General features: G+C 40.9%; 1 protein-coding gene across 17 annotated transcripts in view; it reads left to right on the top strand.

Annotated features, from left to right (window-relative positions):
* The window catches only part of MYT1L (myelin transcription factor 1 like), a 333,318-nt gene that overhangs the window by 207,843 nt on the left and 103,614 nt on the right, over positions 1 to 21,861 (top strand). For 13 of the 17 annotated variants that reach the window (XM_069851546.1, XM_069851547.1, XM_069851549.1 and 10 more), the window contains exon 6: positions 21,382 to 21,755. In XM_069851546.1, coding sequence (XP_069707647.1) covers positions 21,382 to 21,755 — 374 coding nt within the window. The remainder of the gene's footprint in view (positions 1 to 21,381; positions 21,756 to 21,861) is intronic. The other 4 variants (XM_069851560.1, XM_069851557.1, XM_069851556.1 and 1 more) reach the window with 1 other exon arrangement.

Genomic DNA, 21,861 nt, shown 5'->3' with positions numbered 1-21,861 from the left:
CACTGCTCAGAATACTATCTTGTGCCTTGAAAAGCAAGTCTTGTGGTGATGAAAGAACAGGATTCATTTTCAAAACAACCTCATAAACACCTGAGCCAAGGAGCATGGCAGTCAGTAGGCGTATCGTACTGCTATCACATCTGCTATCAGGCACTGGTCTCCAGCAAAACTGAACAATATAATAGACTGTTATAAACTACACTAAGAGCACTGTGTGCTGGGACATTCAAGCACTGGGATACACATTTAGCAGAAGCTACTTGGCTAGTTAACTCTAGAGCATCTGCCAGCTGACCTGATCAAAACCCCTGCACACTGTGGAAGGAGATAAGTTCCTTGTAGTTCATATAAGGAACATGTGAAAAGCAGCCTGGATTGTTCCTTCCTCAGGAAACTGTAAACCTATTTGTGGAATTGGTTTTGCTCAAGGACCTGGGACCACTTGTTGGAAAATGTGGCAGGATTGGGGAGTCTAATTTGTACCTCAAGGTGATTTAATCCTGGGTGAAAATAATCTGTGATTTGAGTTGTATTTTATGGGAATTACAATAGCAGGAACCTCTTGTTGTTCAGGAGTTAGCAGGAGTTCCTGGTTAGCAGGAGTTCATTGCAATGTTATACCCTATAACGTGGCCCAGAAGGACCAGGGGAGGAGATGCTAATGGAAACCCCTTAAAATTGGTGTAACCCATGATTCGAGTTGTATATTATGGGAGTTCCTATGGGAGGAACCACCTGAACCAGTGGAGGACAAGTTCCATAAGAAGCAGTGCAAGTGCAGCAGTGACCCAAACTGAGCTGCCTTTGGTGCCCAACTCTAATTTCTCTATTTCATATTTTGTGAATTATTTCTACAATATTTCTTTAAAAATATTGATTCTCAGGTTTAAAAAGATGGGAGCATTTAAGACATCTTTTCATTAATGAATATTTCAGTGATGATGCAGTTGTGTTTATTAGCCTTGTGCTAAACCAGAAAAGCCACGAGCAACATCACTGCACTGGGATGAGGGTACTACAGAGCTGCCTGCATCCTTCTACTTTGAAAAAGTTTTATCCCTAGGTGGCACCCACACTATCAGAGAATAGCATCATCCTGCATGTTAATTTCACCTCAATGAATATCATACAATCATAGAATGCTTTGGGTTAGAAGGGACCTTAGAGATCATGCTAGAATCATCCAAAATGGGGCAGGGGAAATCACATAAGTAAAAACTAAAGTTATATTTACCTTTTTCTTTCAAACATTGAGAACAGGTATCCTAAGTATTACTTGGGGTAGCAAAAGAATATGAAGAAAACAGGAAACCAACTCAAACATGAAGGAAACAGAAACCAAGGTCTGTTTACCTTGTGCATGTTCTAAATCACTAGACCAGGGCAGAAGAAGAATCCACATAAGTGCATTTGTAGAAATGAGAGAGAAATGAGGCACAAAAGATGAAAGAAATTAGAAAACAAGAAACAAAGTTATAGAAAAAAAAAAAGAAAACAAAATAATGGTTTGATGGGTTTCCCCCCTAAAAATAAAATATGATGTGTCTTTAAAGACTTACCTTGAAGATTTTCAATAAGTTGAGACAGCCCTTTCAAAGGCATCACTTCTTATTAGTGGCTGATATGTACTGCTTCCAGTGGTGTCAGCTCAGGACAGGGAAAGGAGAAATACTTCTGAGCCACCTTTGATGAGAATAATAAATCTAAATAAATCCACATCCATGGCACAGAACCAAATGCCCAGGGGACAATTAGCTCCTGAAGACAACCTCAGCACTATAAAGCTTAGGATACTGTAAATGGGGATAACTTCAACCAGATGATTGGACTTACCTAGTTTCCTGGCTACTCACCTGATTCAGCTTCCCAAGGAAATCTCATTACATGAAAAATGATCACAGAACATAGTGTCCTTTTGTTACTTGAGAGAACCAGCAGTGCTGCACTGTCAGTATTTTTTGGAAGAATGGAGAAGGGGCTTAATACCTAAGAGAAAACATTCCTGTGATTGGAATCAGATCCATGTCTCAAATCTGTAATTTATGATAAAATTTGTAACACTAAAAAGCCAAATGAGACAGGACAGGATATGACTGGTTTTAAATGCCAATACTAGCCATTTAAACCAGCTTTTTTAAGTTCAGTTTCCTGGGGTTTGGACAGATTTCTCTGCCATCAACTTTTTAAATTTAAAGTAATGGACAGGCCACTGAATTGGGTGAAAAAGTAGTGATTGAATACATTCTGTCCCATTGATACTCATGAAAGCAATTCACCGTTGACGTGCACCTGCCACTGTTTTTCACCCTCATAATGTCTCCATGAAATTAATGGGGAATAGGTGTTCAGAATAAAGGCTGGAGCTAAGAACTGGCGTGCGTTTGATTCCTACTTTAAGTCACTCAGTCCCAAGCATGGCCCTTCACCATCCCTCACTTATTTTGTGTCTAAAATGAGGGACGCATAATGAGGGAAAGGCTGTGGATGTTATTTACCTTGACTTCAGTAAAGCCTTTGACACTTGTTTGACACCTACAGCATTCTCCTAGAGAAGCTGGCAGCTCATAGAAAGCCCAGTGTTGGGGCCAGTCACGTTTAACATCTTCATGAATGATTTGGTTGAAAGGATTAAGTGCACCCTCAGTATGTTTGCAGATGTCACCAAACTGTGCAGGAATGTTCATCTGCTGCAGAGTAGAAAATTCTGCAGAGGGATCTGAACAGGCTGGATCAATGGGTCCAAGTAAATTGTATGAGGTTTAACAAGGCCAAGCATCATGTCCTGCCCTTGGGAGGCAACAACCTCATTCAAAGCTACAGGCTTGGGGAAGAGTGACTAGAGAGTGCCCAACAGAGAAAGCTCGGGGTTTTTTTTTTTAGCTGACTGAATATGAATCAGCAGTGGCCCAGGTGGCCAAGAAGACCAGCAGTATCTTGGCTAGTATCAGAAACAGTGAGGCCAGCAGGACGTGAGTGATCATGTAAGTGATTGTCACCCTGCACTCGGCACTGGTCGCACCCCAGTTTTGGGCATGTTGAGGTGCTGAGGTGTGTCCAGAGAAGGGCAACAAGGCTGGTGAAGGGTCTGAAACACAGATCTTATGAGGAGGAGCTGAGGGAGATGGAGTTGTTTAGTCTAGAGAAGAGAAGGCTGAAAGGAGACCTTATTGCCCTCTACAACCACCTGAAAGGAGTTTGTAGTGAGGTGGGCGTTGGTCTCTTCTACCAAGTGAATGGCAATAGTCTGAGAGAAATGGCCTCAGGTTGCAGCAGGGGAGATTTAGGTTGGATATTAGGAAAAATTTCTTTACTGTAAGAGTGGTGAATCATTGGAACAGGCTGCCCAGGGAAGTGGTGGAGTCACTGTCCCTGGAACTGTTCAAACTACGGGTAGATGTGGCACTTTGGGACATGGTTTAGCAGGCCTGGTAGTGTTGGACTGATAGCTGGGCCTGATGATCGTAGAGGTCTTTTCTAGCCTTCATGATTCTGATTCTGTAACTCCAAAGTCAAAGTAGAGTTGTACTTTTAACATTAAGCTTGTCCCAATTTCTATTGTTCTCCCAGGAAACATTTATTTGGGCACCTTGATACCTATATCATACTTGGTACCAAAGCACAGCTAGCACATCTCTAACTATCTGCTTGTTTCAGTGTAACAAGCGTCTTTTAAAGTCCTCCAAAGTGAGATCTATACAAACATGGCACTCACCCGCTATTTTATTCTTTCTCTCATCTTCTGGGAACTTGCATTGATTATAAAGAAGTTGAGATATCAGGATACTTGCACTCTCTTTTCTTGATCTGTACTTATTTTATGGACAATGATATATCCAAAAGGAAGAGTGAAGAGTATAGTTTTATAACTCTGAGGAGTCACTTGGAGAGAGAAGAACCTTATTTCCAGCATTAGCCCTCATTTTAGAGATGAGTGAAATGAATCCTTCACCAGGAGCAAAGAACACGTAAATGTTGTTTGGTTTTTTCCCTGAAATATTAGAGAAGTGGGCACTCTCAACCGAAATTATTGTAAAACCTTGTCAGCAAGCAGCCTTTTGAGATGTAAAATCAAGCTTCAGTTACCCCTGGTGAAAGAGGGTATTAAACACAATTTTCTCACACACTTTGGTGTCTTCTAGATTAGATAATGGCTAAGGCTGGGATCATGATTCCTCCTTTGGCCATCTCCTAGTCAAAAGACTGAGTTAATCTCTGTTTCTCTAAGAAAAAAGAAGGCTTCAAGTGGTTAATTCCACGAGTGCAAATCCCCCACTACAGCAAAAACCTTCCTCCAGTCCAGATTGGAGCATCTGAAGTCTGCTGTGTATTAAGTGTCTACATGTCCCCAGATATCAGAAAAGGAGCAGACATACTGTTCCTCACCTGGGCGTTAGATCTTCACTGTGCAGCTGTGCATAGAAACTGAGAGCTGTAATGCATTTTACTCCCCTGGTAAACTAGCAGTTTGTGATGCTCTGCTACCACTTAAGAGATCTGCGTCATGGCCAGAACTTGAGTCATGCCTCAGAGTTCTGCTTCAGTGCTTCTTGCTTTAGACCACTCTTCTTATATTAGAAGTTCATTTATATAAAGATTCACAATCTCTTGTTATTGAGTATTTACAGGGAACATGAAATCAATGTGCTGGAATTACTGACATACCGTTTAATATAGATCCTGGTCTCACATGGTTTCTTCTGGGATGATCAGTCATACAATCTGAGAATCATGGAATAGTTTGGATTGGAAGGGATTTTAAGTTTCTTCTAATTCGAACAACCCTGTCATAGGCAGGGACACTTCCCACTAGATCAGGCTGCCCGATGCCCCATCCAACCTGTTCTTGAACACCTCCAGGGATGGGGCAGCTGCAGCTTCCCTGGGCAACCTGGGCCAGTGTCTCATCATGCTCATTGTGAAGAATTCCTCCTTAAGCCTAGTCTAAATCTGCTTATCTCCAGTTTATATCCATTGCCCCTCATCCTGTCACTCCACGTCTTTATAAAAGGTCCTTCCCCAGCTTCCTTGTAGACCCTTTTGGTACTGGAAGGTCGCTATAAGGTCTTCTTGGAGCCTTCTCCTCTCCAGGCTGAACTCCAACTCTCTCAGCCTGTCCTCGCATGGGAGGTGCTCCAGCCCTCTGATCATACTTGCAGCCTCCTCTTGATCTGTTCCAATAGCTCCATCTCCTTCTTATGTTGGGGATTCCAGAACTGGACACAGAACTCCAGGTAGGGTCTCAGAAGAGGGAATAGAGGGGCAGAATCCCCTCCCTCACCCTGCTGTCGACGCTGCTTTTGATGCAGCCCAGGACACAGTTGGCCTTCTGGGCTGTGAGTGCACACTGCCGGCTCATGCTGAGCTTCTTATTAATCAGCACCCTCAAGTCATGCTCCACAGGGCTGCTCTCAATCTCATCATCCCCCATCCTGTATTGAAACTGCAGATTGCTCCAACCCAGGTGTAGGACCTTGCAGTTGACCTTGTTGGACCTCATGAGGTTCACACAGGCCCACTTCTCCAGCCTTTCCAGGTCTCTCTGGATCACATCCCATCCTTCTCATGTGGCAACCGCACCATTCAGCTTGGTGTCATCTGCAAACTTGCTGAGGGATATTCCGTACTTTGTGAAAGGAAGTAGAAGATGCAAAATCCCAACTAAATTGCTACAGTAACTGCATTTTATGCTCATAAAGCTTTTTCAGCCGTTCATTTAAAAACATTTCTCAAGTGTTAACACAAGATCCTCAGTGCATTTTGTGATGTTCAGTCTTTGATTTCAGATGACACCAAAGGTCTTACTGCTTATGATGTTGTAATACCTTCACAATAGCTCATTGACTCACAAGACTGGTCTTGGCAATTTTTTATCAGTGCACATTTATAGAGCAGAGGAGTTTGAGATGAGAAGTGAAAAAAAAGAAAAAAAGGAAAGATTGTCTATCTCTCTGCACATGCAGGAATAATTCTGACAGAATGTAATTGCATGGCATGATTTTGAGCAGGGCTTTGGAATTAACATTTTGAGGTCTTGAAACACAGACATTTAGCTCTTTTTTAATTCCATGTGACATAAGGTATTACCAGATTTACAGTCTTCTGTCCCTTCCACCATGGTGAATTTGTTTCAGTGCTACTGGCAAGGAACGTGTACTACTTTCTGAGTCATTGTACTGTCTCTGCAGCACCTAGGTGTTCCTTGGAAATACTGACATACTAAGAACTGACGTGGCCTGGCTTTGCCTAGCTTGGGAGACCTAAAGAAATCACAGAGAAAAACGGACTCCGAAAATGAGTTAGAGTTATAAAACAAATATCATTTTTGAAAGACTGCAAATAAATTCTCACTGTTGTGTTACTTCATATATTAGCAGCCAAGCTTGCTGCTTCCAGTTTTGTTATTAAAAGGATGTAGGAGGAGGGACTGAACAGTTAAAATGGCATTCACTAAAAGTGTATCCACTTATTTAAAATGTCAGCACTTAAGCAAAATCATAAACTGGAGAAATCATTCAGTTTTTTTCTATCTACTATAATTTTGATTGTTCATTGAAAATAATAGCACTTAGTCAGATTTAGAAATCACAGCCTAGTGGGCAGCTTGTGTAGAACCACAGCAGAACTATCAGTTCGTTTAGATTTTCTAGTAGTAAATTTATTTCTTTACTTACTTTTGCTTTGTGGATGAAACTGATATATTTTGTAACCAGGAATAGAATTTCATTCCTCTTATATCAAGGTATTCTGTAATTGTATTGCTCTAGAACTCCATACAAAACCCTGAAACTCACCTGGAAGATGAGTGAGACACTGGAAAAGGTTGCCCATGGAAGTTGTGGCTGCTCCATCCTTGGAGGTGTTCAAAGCCAGGTTGGATGGGGTCTTGAGCAGCCTGGTCCAGTGGGAGGTGCTGTCCAGGGGGTTTGGAACTGGATGGGCTTTAAGGCCCCATCCAACCCAAACCATTCCATGAATCTATGATTCCATAATTCTATGAAATTTCATTGCCTGGTCTGAAAAACAGAGATGACACCAAACTGCCTGGTTTTTAAGCCATAAGGAAATTTACAATCATCTGGTGAAGAGTCAGGACAGATTTATCTACTGGCTGTGTTACAGTATAACTTTGCATGACATCAGATAATTTGAAGGGAAATGGTACCTATGCAGGCTATTGTCCTTACTTTCAAGACCTTCTAGGTATGTTGGCCACTAAAATGCCCTCCGATACCTAGCCCTCCTTCCATTTAGTAGATTTAGCTGTTAATTAGGGATGAGATGGAAGATTTCCACCATTAAGTTTCTACATCTGTGATTTTCACAAAAAGCTTTTCAACATAAAAGTCAGAATATAAGCAGAAACTTCTAGGGCACAACTTACATTGACCATAGGTGCTGAAATAATAGAATCATAGAATGGTTTGGGTTGGAAGGGACCTTAAAGATCATCCAGTTCCAACTCCTGTGGGGGGAGGTAGAGCTGGATCATATTTAAGAGCAGAATCAACAAAACCCCCAAGCCTGTAGTTGATAAACTTGTAATAGAAAGGCTGTTTGTGTATGCCTAGAGGCGCTGCCAGCTTAGCTAAGTTGTGCTGCTCAGTGTTTTCTACATGCCAGAATGTTTGATACTGGCAGACCACTGGTACCAGCATCCTCTGGTCCAGTTGGCGTGGCAGGCATTCTCTGCTCATGCTAACATGCAGGGACAGCCCTGATTTCTATAAGAAACAGAGCAGTCACATCCACTTTCACCAAAAATTTCATGATAGCACTGCATCCTGGAACAGCCTTGAGGATGCTACCTCAGGAAGGAACATGCTGGTTTGGTTTCCCCATCAGCCTGCGTGGACTCAAACACATTGCTAATTCCCAAGCCAGAACCATACCAGAAGGATGACAGGTGAAGAGTGACTAACGTGAGGTTGCCTCTGTCCCACCTGCTGAAGCCAGGCCTGTAGACAGAAAGGAGTGTGAGGACTTCTACAGAGAACAGAAACGGAGAGAAAAGTTAGTTTGGTGACTAAAGCACTTCTTACCACAATGCTTGTCTCAAAACAGAGAGCAATGAAGTAGCCATCCATACCACAGGCACGATTCTTATACTTGCATTGCAAAGTGATTTTTTTGGATTATGAGTCATATTTTCGAGCTCATAGAATCATAGAATTGCTTAGTTAGAAAAGACCTTTGAGATCATCGAGTCCAACTGTACCTGTCCACTAATAAACCAGATGCCTGAGCAATTCATCTACCCGTCTTTTAAATCCCCCCAGGGACGGGGACTCAACCACCACCCTGGGCAGCCTCTGCCAGTGCCTGAGAACCCTTTCAGTGCAGAAATTTTTCCTTATGTCCAATCTGAACCTGCCCTGGTGCAACCTGAGGCCATTCCCTCTTATCTATCCCCTGTCACTTGGGAGAAGAGACCAACACCCATCTCCCTATGATCTCCTTTCAGGCAGTTGTAGACAGTGATAAGGTCTCCCCTCAACTTCCCTTTCTCTAGGCTAAACAACCCCAGTTCCTCAGCTGCTCCTCATAAGATTTGTTCTCCAACCCCTTCGCCTGCTCTGTCATTCTCCTCTTCTCCCCTCAACGTCTTTCTTGTAGTTAGGGGCCCAAAACTGAACATAGAATTTGAGGTGTAGCCTCACCACTGCTGAGTCCAGAAGCACAATCACTCCCCAGCTCCTGCTGGCCACACCGTTTCTAATCCAAGCCAAGATGCCATTGGCCTTCTTGGCCACCTGGGTCACTGCTGGCTCATGTTCAGCCACTGTCAACCAACTCCCTCAGGTCCCTCTCTGCCTGGCAGAGAAGATGATGAATAAGGTAGAGCTGCAAGTAGATGCAGACATCAACAAAACAGAGAGAAGTGATTTTGGAAACATTCTTTTCACGGTACTTCACATTTCTTAGGACAGATATACCACAGTCAATACTCTTGTAATAGTGACTACCATGCTTATATAACTTTATATTATCGTACCATTGGGGAATTCTTTCACTAAGGAACTTAGTCATGTAAACTTGAGTACTTTATAGTTAAGTGTGATGTTACTTAATTTTGCCAAGACTATTTCCACTATAGATCTCTTTCCTAAACATATAGGGACCATTTTCAAAAGTGACTAACACATTGCTAACCGATGTTCCATGAGACATAAATGTTAAGCACTGGAATGCCTCAAACTGTTGAAAAAATTGTAAGTAGTCTTTGAAGTGGCATATGTTTTCTAAGAGGTAGCCCTTCACCTTATAAAACTGCACCCTGAATCTAAAGAAGAGAGAGGGTGCTATGAGGATGCAGTTCACTCTGGAGCACTTGAAGAATAACTTAGGATTTATTTATGTTCGTCTAACTCACATTTCCCACTCTTGTAACTAAAATGTTAATAAAACAAGTGATTCTATGAAAACTAAAGAATCTGTTCACCTTCTTGCTATCTTCCTGTACATTTGATTTCCAGTCATTTCCCAGTTTTATCCTTTGTCCCTAAGACAGTAATTCTGGACTCCAGGAAAGCTGGGGAGGGACTTTTTACAAAGCCATGGAGTGACAGGACAAGAGGGATGAGTGCTTTAAATTGGAGAGGGGAAGATTTAGATTACACATTAGGAGGAAATTCTTCACAATGAGGGTGGTGAGGCCTTGGAACAGGTTGCCCAGGGAAGCTGTGGCTGCCCCATCTCTGGAGGGGTTCAAGGCCAGGCTGGATGGGCCTTGGGCAGCCTGATTCTATGATTCATCTTAAAAAACTAAAGAATCTGTTCCTCTTCTTGCCATCTTCCTGTTATACACTTGTATTTCCAGACATCTCCCACTGTTAGCCTTTGATCGTAGGACAGTCCATCATTATGGACCTTTCTCTGTTCAGTTGTTGACCCCTTGCTACTCTTTCTCTCTGTGCATCTTTAAAACTGAGCAGCTGAAATTCAGAGAGGGATAACTGCCACATTTTCCTGTGAAATCTAGGAGGTACATTGACAGCAGATTTTCAATGGAAACCGACATTTCCACCCACAACCCAGCTGCCACATTTAAATCATGCTGTGTGGGGCTTCCACTCCCTTGGGAAGCTATTTTCATTTTCCATCAGAGACTCTTCTGCAGCCTAATAGAACTCACTGTCAGCTATAAAAAGTAACATTATATACCGTAGTATTTTTTTTTTTAATCGTGATATGAGTCAACTTGGATCCTCACTATTCTGGATTAGAATGTGATTAAATTCAGTTAGATTTTTTTTCTTCCTGAACAGGCATCCTTCACTTCATCAGATATATATATTAAAAAAAAAAAAAAAGCCAAACAGATTAAGGCAAAGCCATTTAGACCCATATCTAGTCATCTGGCTTTTGGAGCCAGGCTATTGAGCCAGTAGGTAAGCTTTTATTTTTAGGTGAGAGCATTTCTAATTCTTCTAATCATGCAAAAAGGTGAAAAAAACCTGAACGAACATAAAAAATGCAGTTTTGTCTTTTGAACAATAAAATCATAGAATCGCTAGGCTGGAAAAGACCTTTGAGGTCATCGAGTTCAACCAGCGTACCAACAGCTTGAAACAATATCCTTAAGGTAGGTGAACTCGTATCTTAGTGGAAAAAATATTTGCAAGACCCCTTGATATTACAGCAAAGCAAATTCTATACGCTGCAGAAAGAGACTAGTTCAATAGATTATTAGTACAAACAAATGTATGACTTTCAGGGTTTAAGTCAAGGCAGGGGCAGAGGGTGTGCAACTGCATTGTTTTGGATGGGAGAGTAATGATCCACAATACTTGCATGGGGTGGAAAAAGGTAAGGCATTATATTTGTGTCTCTAGAAGGATATGTCCCATCACAGCCACACTGAGCAAAAGTTAAGGCAGGAAAACTGTGTGGGTCTAGAACCCCAAATTGCTCTAACACACCTCTGATAGAAACTTCTGGTAGGGACCGATGACGTGAAAATTACTTAATACTAAAATAGCTGTGTCTGTCTAGCACTGAGAACAAAAAGTCTTGGTTATAAGTTTGGGCTTAGAACTTTGTGTACCATGGCAACCTGGTAGGCACAACAGCCAGTACCAAAATGTCCTAGAAATTGGGCTCAAGGAGTTATAATGATAAAGGTATTTTTTAAATCCACTTTATGCTAAACTTCATGCGGCCTTGAGCAGCCTGGTCTAGTGGGAGGTGTCCCTGGCCATGACAGAAGGGCTGGAATTAGATGATCTTTAAGGCCCCTTCCAACTCAAACCATTCTATGACTCTGATTCTAAGCAGATTTTTTATGGTGACGTTTTGGGAGCAGAGCACACTAAGAAAGAAAACACCCCACAAATTTATATGGAGGATGAACTTTCAGTTCCTTCGTAATAATGTTTGCTAAATGCATATTAACAATGGTTAGCAGTTTTACTAAGAGATGAGCTCTACCTGTAACTCCATAATGCAATAAAGTAGAGAGAATGCTGTCATTTCCATTCTGTTTTACAATAATCATATTTGATCTATGTTATGGAAAGGCACAATCTTTTTTTTTTTCTTTTTTTTTGTCTTTTTTTTTGTTTCAAAATAGGAAGATTTAAACATCTCAATCCTCTAACAACTAGGATTTAGGATATTTCACTCTTGAATGACTCCTAACCAACCGTGCAAGACAAAGAATGATATCCTGTAGCTTGTGCTGGAGGTGAGAATCCAGTACATACGCACTGAAGAGGTTGAAGCTTGTATCACTTTGGTTTTGTCTTTTTTGGGGTAATTTCAGATGTTTACTGATGACAGTCTTGCGTTAGAAGGCTGCCTTGCAGTATTATTCCTTTCCAGTGGTTAGATTCTGTAGCCATTAGCTTTTACATCAAGATACTTATTGCTATAGTTACAGGAAAATTAGTGGTTCGTATTTCATAATTTTGCACCATATGCCTAGTTGGAATTAAGTTGTGAGCCAGTGCTATTTTGTATCTGTGTAGAGCTGATGTGATGGGAATCAGTATCTGATAGTCTCATTAGAGTAGCCCAACATCAGAGATGCGATAAAATGACAGCGTACTCTATTACTCAATACTTAAGTACATGCTACAATGATAGCTTGACCTGTTGTGTTGGTGTTAAACATGATCTGTTGAGTCTGTGTCTACGAGTGTTGATTCTACTAATTTGTATCTTACCGTGTTGTTAAATGATTGACAGTATAACTACATGAGTCGCTTTTGATTTCCAGCAGTTTATTTCCCTTGATTTTCGAGCACTTGAACTTAGCATGCTGAATTGCTGAAAAGCGGCTACATTTAAAATATCAGAATAGAAAGATTTCATTTTGTGTCCAAGTCTCAAACATCGTGATTGTGCAAAGATCTTTTGTAACTGACAGATGTGCTTTTGTAGCATACTCTAACCTTTTCAGTTTCGTGAATGATTGATTATGAACCTCTCACATTTTATGATATCACGGTATCATGAAAAATAAATAAATTGGAGCCTGCCTTGCCCTCTACCTGTAAACAGGGTTGTCATTACCACTAAGGCTGAAAACACAGGATATACACAAATCTAGACATCTTGGCAGCTCTAGATACCACTTTGATTAAGCTGAATGTATCCGGTCTCATTTTTGCCTGAATGTAGAAAAGTAGAGGGTTTTCTTTCCCAGGGTTTTGCTTCCAGTTTAGAGTTCTGAAATAAACGTGGACTTCTGGATTTTGAGTTAGTGCAGACGTCAGCATTCTTAGAAGTAGTGCAAAAGTGGTCACTGGCTATGCGTGTTCTCATTTTCATATGTCTGGGTTACATCTAAACCCAGGTGCTCAGAATCAATAGCCACTTAACAAAACTTGATTATACGCATTTCATCTAATGAATCAATATGAGTCACTAAACTCATGCTCTTTGCACTGCCCTAGTTCCTTTGATCAGTCCCTGTATTCAAGGATCTGGCAACAAGGCATAATAAATTGTAGCTTCTGGCTCTTGAACTCACAGTTAATTCGGGTGTTTGCCATTCTAAGATTATAGTGCAACTACAGCATTTGGCTGACACTGGATCATGCAGTTCATCTTGAACTGATAGGAGAGTTATAGGGAAAATAATTAAGTGCGACAGCAGTTGTGGAAAGGAAAGAAGCAGAGGTTTGGTTTCTCTTTCTGAAAGTATTGTGGTTTGTAGTTTTAAAATCTACTCTCTTTGTTGGGGAGGAACATACAATAAAAAAAAATAAAAAAAAAAAGAGGGAAAAAGGCTTGTATTTCTCTCACTTTTATCAAATTTCTTAGTGGTAGAAATACAAGTTAATCACCAATAATTCCCTGCATTGTCAGTGAAGATATAGGAAAAGTGTCTAAGAACGATGAGATGAATTGCCTCCCAGGAGGTTCCAGCTTCTCTGTATTGACTTATGAAGGAAGCTTAACCTGACATGCGTAGACTTAGTTTTTAGAAGCCTAAGGGTAGGTGAGAGATGAACCCCATCCATGACATCAAAGGTCATGGGGGATTCAGATATTATATTGATTAATTTACATGAGTACTTTTGAATACTCTACAGCTGCAGGGCATGTGCTTTGCTAACCTGTGGCACCACGTAAGTTTTTAGTCTTGTGATTTGCAACATTTCTCTTTTACATCTTGCTTTAAATGAGCTCTCCTGGGGCTGAGATTTTTCCTGTGTATTTGTAGAACACCTGGAAACACATTAGCATGCCATATTTTTCTTCACTGAACAGCTATGGGATTCAACCCATTAAATAAACCTATAGGTTAAATGGATTAATTATTGCAAAATAGAAAGTTTCCTTTCACTTGTCAAGAGCAGACACTTTGGTGATGGGTGAAATGACCTTGCCAGCCACAGGGTGGATCAACCAGTAAGTCTGCCACTGTTCCTCAGGTGCTTCAGTATGGAATCCCAGTGAATTGGGGCAGGGAAGGTGCTACATAGTGGAGATGTACAGTATCCAACTAAATAAAAGATCCTTGCTTTGACTTAAGTTATGCGACTGTATATGGGGACTCCACCACCTCCCTGGGCAGCCTGTTCCAGAGATCAGTGTGTCTCTGTTCCAGAGACCTTGTCTCTAAGACCAGTGTGTCTTAGAGACCTAAAAGTATTTCCCTCAAAGAAGTTTGACTCTACCACCTCACAGTTATCACTGTCCACTGTGTTTGCTGCACGTTCTTGTAGTATTTTTGGCATACTTTAAGCAGTTATTTAAATATGAATGGAAAATCATTCTCAGCTGAAGGAGTTTATTCTTGCAATTGAGTAGGCAAATCGCTATACTGGAGTCAATCTCTTTTCTGAATTTATTATGATATTTTTTCTTTCCTATGATGAAGCTTCAACAAAAGTGCTACCAGCTCTTCCTCATCCACCAGGAGCGGTTCAGGCTGGACATTAGGAAAAAATTTTTCACAGAAAGGGTCATTGGGCACTGGCAGAGGCTGCCCAGGGAGGGGGTTGGGTCACCTTCCCTGGAGGGGTTTAAGGCACAGGTGGACGAGGTGCTGAGGGACATGGTTTAGTGTTTGATAGGAATGGTTGGACTCAATGATCCGGTGGGTTTCTTCCAACCTGGTTATTCTATGATTCTATCATAGTGTGCTGGGAAGGGCATCTTCCCGGAGTGCAGGGAGTTCAAGCTGTAGGGTTTGGTGGAATCTGAATATTTATTTTCTGGTCAATAGTTATCACTTGATAATATCAACCCTTTAAATCTAGAAGTAGTCACTGCTTTGAGAGTGATCTAATAGGTTGCAGTGTGATGCAAATTAGTTATGTTTTCACATTCTTTGAAGATCAAATTTGTTTCAGGACTCATCTGCAAAATTTCTCTTTTTTCAATATCCTAAAATTCTTCATCTGGAGATATGGAAGTTACCTGGTTCAAACCAAAAATAATTCCCTACCCAGAAGGACAAGTGTAAATGCCTTGGGAATTTTCTGCCTGAAGCCTTAAGCAGAAGTGTGTTTTCAAGCAGACTCTTCCTAATTTGCTGTCCTCAACTGTAGATGATAAAATTCCACCTCAGTGCCACTTCAGACACTTAAGTGCTTCATTAAATGATTTTGATAACCACATTAATTGTCTATATAGTAAATTTTTAGATCATATTACCTGCCAAATATTTTGGTTTATGTTAAATTAATTTCTCACATGAAAAAAGAAAGGATGAGAGCACTGTTGCTGGAGACACTTTTTAGATTGAAATAACATTTTGTAAGATTTTTCAGAAAACTAATGAGAAAAAAAAAAGACAAAAAAAAGGTAATAATCCTCAAAAAAATTGTTATTCATATTTAGGGCTTAATATTACCATGATCTTATTTTTTTCTACTTGGGTCTTACAGCATGAGGCTTCTGAAATAATAGATTTAATAGATACAAGTAAAAAAAAAGAAAGCTGGTAAATATGGCAGAGGAATCACTTTATCTAAACTATATATTTAAAGTTGACTGAACCTTTATTTGTCACATGAGCTCCCTTTCTAATTCATGTAGGGAAATAAAATGTTCATTGAGGAAAGTGTCTTCTAAACGTAGCCGTCGTGTCCCACCTTTGATGTGTGAGTTTGCTTATCATGGAGGGGAGACTATTAATCAGTAATCTGATTAAGAAACTCTGTTGTATTTCCCTGGTCCTATACTATATTTATTTAAAGAGATATGTTTAATTGTCAGAGTGTAAAAGTAATAACCATAGTAACTATGCCAAAAATTGTATTAAATTGATAGTAAAATATATTAAAAATCAAGAAGTTCAGTTTTTAGCCCAGAGAAGAGAAGGCTGAGGGGAGACCTCATCACTGTCTACAACTACCTGAAAGGACATTGCAGTGAGGCTGGAGTTGTCTCTTCTCCCAGGCAATAGGCAGTAGGAAGAGAGGGAATGGCCTCAAGTTGCACCAGGGCAGGTTCAGATTGGACATCACAAAAAATTTCTTCACCAAAAGGGCTCTCGAGCACTGGCAGAGGCTGCCCAGGGAGGTGATTGAGTCCCCATCCCTGGCAGCATTTAAAAGATGGATAGATGATGTGCTCAGGGATCTGGTTTATTAGGGGACAGGTACGGCTGGGTTTGATGATCTCACAGGTCTTTTCCAACCTAGAGATTCTATGATTCTATGAACTCTGGAAAAGAAATGTGTATTCCCTGCAGAGAGGCCCTACTGAATGTCTCAGTGAGTAGCTTGGTATCTTTCTTGATGAAGAAATATTGCGTGAGAGTTAAAAAAAATACTATAAATAATTTTCTAACTAAGGAGTCTAAATTCATATATTATTTCTTCAATTTCTTCAATTATTCATGTCTATATGTCCTCTTGGAGTTTATCGCTATGAAATTCAGCAATGTTCTTTCCACAAGAATTATTCATGACAGATTCCAAAACCCAGAGATGACTGAGAAACATAGCAAAGCGGCATGGAATATTCAAAAGCCTGTTTCAGGAAGCCCAAATATATATTCTGCTGAAAGCCAAGAGAGCTGAAGCGTGAGAGGAAAATAAGACAAACCCAGCTGACCAGGGAAATACTGTGAGCAATAAAAGAATGGACAAAGGGATGCCAGACAGATAAATCAATGGGGTCAGTGCTTTAAGTAGGGATAAACGACTCTAAAAAATAAGCAAATAAGGGGAGGATCACAAAAGCCAAAATTGGAAATGAAGAGAAAATTGAGGGAGCTATAAGGACAAACAATAGCAGGTTTCACAAATAGACAAGGGACAAGAGGTCAGTGGGAGAGATTGTCTTCTCCGTATGTGGTCGGGAGGGGAAGGTAGTGGCAGAGGCTGCTGAGAAGCTGGCACTGGCTTCCTCTCAGCGTGTTCACCATAGAGACCACAGGGATCGTGCCAGAATCAGAGAGAAGTGTCCTGGAGGCAGAATCTGAAAAATTAATGAAACAAAGGAGGAGAGCAGAACAGGTTGAGAAAGGAAAAGAAGAAAATAGGACAGCTAAACAGTAGGATCCAGGTCTGGTGGCCTGTTTCCTAGGTTTCTGAAAGACACGGATATTTTTTTTTAACTCTCTCAGACTGTGAAGTCTGTAGTACACGAGGTATATATAGATGGTATGAGGTATATATAGTTGGGAGCTGAAGGAAGACAATGCAAGACAGTATTTTAAAGGATTTATAAGAAAAACCCATGCCATGGTAGCTTTATAAGCTATAAATCCAAGCACAGGAAAAATCAAATTCAGAGTTGTGAAGAAACTGGCACAAACTAAACAGGGAAGAGTTTACAAAAGCTAAGTTGGAGTTAACTAATGTAACTTATTTTCTTGGAAAAATGCCATATTCCCAAGTTCTTAAGACTGGACTCAGCCCTAAAAATATACAAAACCACTGGGAATAGATTATTATAGTGAAAAACTAAACTCAGATTCACAGTTTTACTTGAACAGATGAGTTAGAAATAGTTATTTAATGAGATTTATGAAGGTATCAAAGCCAATAAGGCAGCTAACTGGCATTGATTTCCATTGCCAGTTATGCATTTCCCAGGGGGACCTGAATCCCAATTAATGTCTTAAATTGTCACAAACTTTATAAAATATGGTGTAGAAAAGCATAAAGCCTTTTTGTATTTGACATCTAAGTATAATTGCACGATGTTTTAGATACAAATTATTGGTCAAAGGTTGAAATAAATTGTTGTTACTACCACTTCTAGGCATCCTGCTATGATACACAGATGCCAAATACAAAAATTAGGCAACATTTATAAACAAAATAGATGTATTTGTTATCCTACTGTGTTCTTCAGTTCCTAGACTGTAGCAAATTCTAAAGAGAATTGTTTGGGGACATTACTAGATGAAAACTTTCACAAGTATTTAGTGTTCTTAACTAAACAAAGATTGGAGCAAGGTGGGGTTAATGTTCTGGCTTTAATATTTAAGTTTGCGTCACCTCTAGTAGCCAGAAATTGTCACTGCTTCACATCTGCTGGTGGCTTGATGGTTTTAGGTCAGAGCTTCCTGAAGTGTCAACTTTACCTCTAAGAATGTTCTAAGAAAGTTATAATAAGAGGAAGAAATGAAATCCTGGGCTTTGCTGGAATTGAGCCTACACACATCTTTGAAAATAAAGATCAGGATTTTGAGAAAATATCATTGAATGATAATGGCATTGAAGAAACTATAGTGAGAGTAATACACATCACAAAGAGAAGGAATAAAAATCAAGAAAGCAAGGCACATCCACTCATATGTTATCTTGTCTGCTTATATCCTATTGAGCTGATAGGCAAGTATCTAAAACCCACCTGAGCCTCAGGCCACGAGCCATTCCTATTTTCCAGGATGCAGCCTCTGTTAGGTACCTAAATGAAACAGGTTCCTCCCTAATTATCAGCCTTTTCAATGGACATGACACACACTCTGAAATTCCAGTTTTGAGGAAATATTCACCTGCCTTCTGTCAGAGCTCCATATGAAGAGTTCGAACACACAACATCTGAACTCCCATAGCATCAGGGGAAACATGAAAATAAACCAGGCATGGTCAGAACTACAACAAACACTGCTCCTCTTTTGCCCCAGGTTTTAGGCATGGTGCAGACTGGTGGAGATTGAACTCCTCTTTCTGCCCTGACAGTGATGATGTGGTATATTTTCCATGAAAATATGTCCTGCCTTTCCTATTGATTCTGAGCAGCTGAGTGTTGACCAAGAGGAGAACCCACAGAGCAAGAGGCAGCACAGTTATTTGGCAGTGAGCAGTAGTGGTGACCTAGGAATAAGAATTTTTTGCTGTGTTTGTAGGTTTTATATTGAAGCAGATTTGAATAGAAACAAATATAGTGCAAAGAGAAAACACTAGAAGCTTAGGCCTCCTCTTTTCCCAGGCTTAGGGCTCTTAAAATTAATGAAGGTTGGGGCTTTTGCTTTCCTGCTGTGTATCAGACTGAGTTTCTTGCAGCCAGCTGCACAGGGACTCATCTCCTAGAAGAAGGTGCTCTTCCACTTGATATGCCACGTAACCTACTGGATGGAGCGTGGTCCTGGGATTGGGGGGATGTGGGTCTATTCCCCCTCCAGTCTGCACCATTTGGCCTCTACTTTGGTGTCAGTGTCTGAAAACTGTATCCCATTACGACTACTACGCTGCTGGTTAATGAGAAGCTCAACATGAGCCAGCAATGTGCGCTCGCAGCCCAGAAAGCCAACCGTGTCCTGGGCTGCATCAAAAGCAGCGTGGCCAGCAGGACAAGGGAGGTGATTCTGCCCCTCTATTCCTCTCTTGTAAGACCTCATCTGGAGTCCTGTGTCCAGTTCTGGAATCCTCAACGTAAGAAGGAGACGGGGCTTTTGTAACGGGTCCAGAGGAGGCTACAAAGATGATCCAAGGGCTAAAGCACCTTCTGTATGAGGACAGGCTGAGAGGGTTGAGCTTGTTCAGCCCGGAGAAGAGAAGGCTCTGAGGTGACCTTATAACGACCTTCTAGTACCTGAAAGGAGCCTACAAGAAAGCTGAAGAGGGACTATTCATAAAGGCTTGTGGTGATAGAACGAAGGGGAATGGGTATAAACTGGAGAGGGGCAGATTTTGGCTTGCTATGAGGAAGAATTTCTTCACCATGAGAGTGGGGAGGCCCTGGCCCAGGTTGCCCAGGGAAGCTGTGGCTGCCCCATCCCTGGAGGTGTTCAAGGCCAGCTTGGATGGGCCTTGGGCACCTGATCCAGTGGAAATTGTCCCTGCCTATGACAGGAGGGTGGAATCGGATGGGCTTTAAGGTCCCTTCTAGCCCAAACCATTCTGTGATTCCATTGTAGCTGCTGGGATGCAATTAAATCAGGCCAAGATCAAGACCATACAGATACCACAGAGAGCGTTTGAGAAGAGGAGGCTGAGGGGAGATCTCATTGCTCTCTACAACTACCTGAAAGGAGGTTGTGGAGAGGAGGGAGCTGGGCTCTTCTCCCAAGTGACAGGGGACAGGACAAGAGGGAATGGCCTCAAGCTCCGCCAGGGGAGGTTTAGGCTGGACATTAGGAAAAAATTCTTCACAGAAAGGGTCATTGGGCACTGGCAGAGGCTGCCCAGGGAGGTGGTTGAGTCACCTTCCCTGGAGGTGTTTAAGGCACGGGTGGACGAGGTGCTGAGGGGCATGGTTTAGTGATTGATAGGAATGGTTGGACTCGATGATCCGGTGGGTCTCTTCCAACCTGGTTATTCTATGATTCTATGATTCTATCTGTAGTACTAGTTGTGGTGAAACCCCATATTTTTCAGTGGTCTGTCAATAGAATATGAAGCATATTTGGACTGGAAGGGATAAATTGGGATAAAAGGAACAAAAAGTGTAATGTAGAAGAAGGAAGTTATAAATATGCAGAAAGGGCTAGAAAGAACAGTTTAAAGTGTCCCCAGACTAGTTCATCATAGGAAGAAGAATAAAACAAATGTAACTTGAGTAACATTTAAAATCGCACAACAGAAAAGTTCAAAGATGAAGTTCTTTAAACAAAAAGTAATTTGTATGTGCAGTCACTCGGTGTAGGAGGTGAAAGGGGTTACAGAAGGGGGATCACTTTCAACAAACACAGATTTTATGAACTTTGAGAAACAGGTGGCTACTTTGGTAGAAGTATACTAGAGGTCAGAAGACCTCTGAAATGCTGTTTATGTTACAATGCATTTAAATGATTTACAAGGAAATGGTATTGAACTTTGAAAAGTTTGACTTCCTTCACTGACAAAGTATTTTATTTATTATTTCATTTTTTTCCAGTATGAGACAATTTCTAACACTAGCCATGAAAACTGGGTTTGTTTGAGTTGGGGAGCTTGCTTTCCCATTTCCCATCCTTGTTGCAATATAACAAAGCATGGCAATGGAGAATTCGAGAGCAGTTCATTATTTACAATAATAACAAAATTACAGCATTAGGAATGAGGTTGTATTTTCATTATTTAAGCAGCATTAAAATACAAAAATACATCAACCAAAATTTTACTGAATGTTACACACTTATGAAGCACTGTTTTATTCCTGATAGCTGTCAGGTAATATAACATGTGGTTTTTAAACTATAGTGGTCTCCCTTAGAGAAGCGTAACATGTAGAAGAGAAAAAGGAATGAGGAGGAAAAATGCTCATTTGTATCAGTTCTGTAACTATTCTGCTGCCCTGTACATGCGACGCTTTCTGGTAAATAACAGTTGGTTGCAATTTCATGGTTTTTTTCCCAGGTTTTGTGTCTTCCCTTTTGGTCATTATTGCCTAAGTAGCAGTTCAGTTTGAAAACACGCATTTTGAGAACAGCAAGTAATTGTGGCGTAGAATCAGAATATATGACTAAATGACATGAGTTATACAATCTGACCTACAGAAATCCACAGGGCAGTGGAATAATTTGCATCTTTTATTTTTGCACAGTGTTTATGGCTGTCCTCTGGCGAAAAAACGCAAAACACAAGATAAGCAACCGCAAGAACCAGCCCCGAAAAGAAAACCCTTTGTGGTTAAAGCGGACAACTCTTCAGTAGATGAGTGCTATGAAACTGATGGAACAGAGGAGATGGATGAAAAGGAAGAAGAAGAAGAGGAAGAGGATGAAGAAGAGGAGGAATATTCTGATGATAATGAGGAGCAAGGTGACGAGGAGGAGGATGATGAGGAGATAGATCGAGAAGAAGAAGAGGAGATTGAAGAGGAAGAAGAGGAGGATGAAGAGGAAGGTGAAGATGTGGAGGATGAAGAGGAGGAGGAAGAAGAGGAGGAGGAAGAAGAGGAGGAGGAGGAAGAACGTGGTAATAATCAGAGTAGTAGTAAAAAGTAAACAATGTGTGTTTTCTGGGTTAATCTTCTAGTGTGGTGTTCAAGGATTTAGCTGTGCGGTTCTCATTAAAGCTAATG

This window comes from Phaenicophaeus curvirostris, chromosome 2 (assembly GCF_032191515.1).
Source record: "Phaenicophaeus curvirostris isolate KB17595 chromosome 2, BPBGC_Pcur_1.0, whole genome shotgun sequence".
Lineage (NCBI taxonomy): Eukaryota > Metazoa > Chordata > Aves > Cuculiformes > Cuculidae > Phaenicophaeus > Phaenicophaeus curvirostris.
The sequence above is the reverse complement of the archived record's forward strand: the minus strand, read 5'-3'. Positions and strand labels throughout refer to the sequence as shown.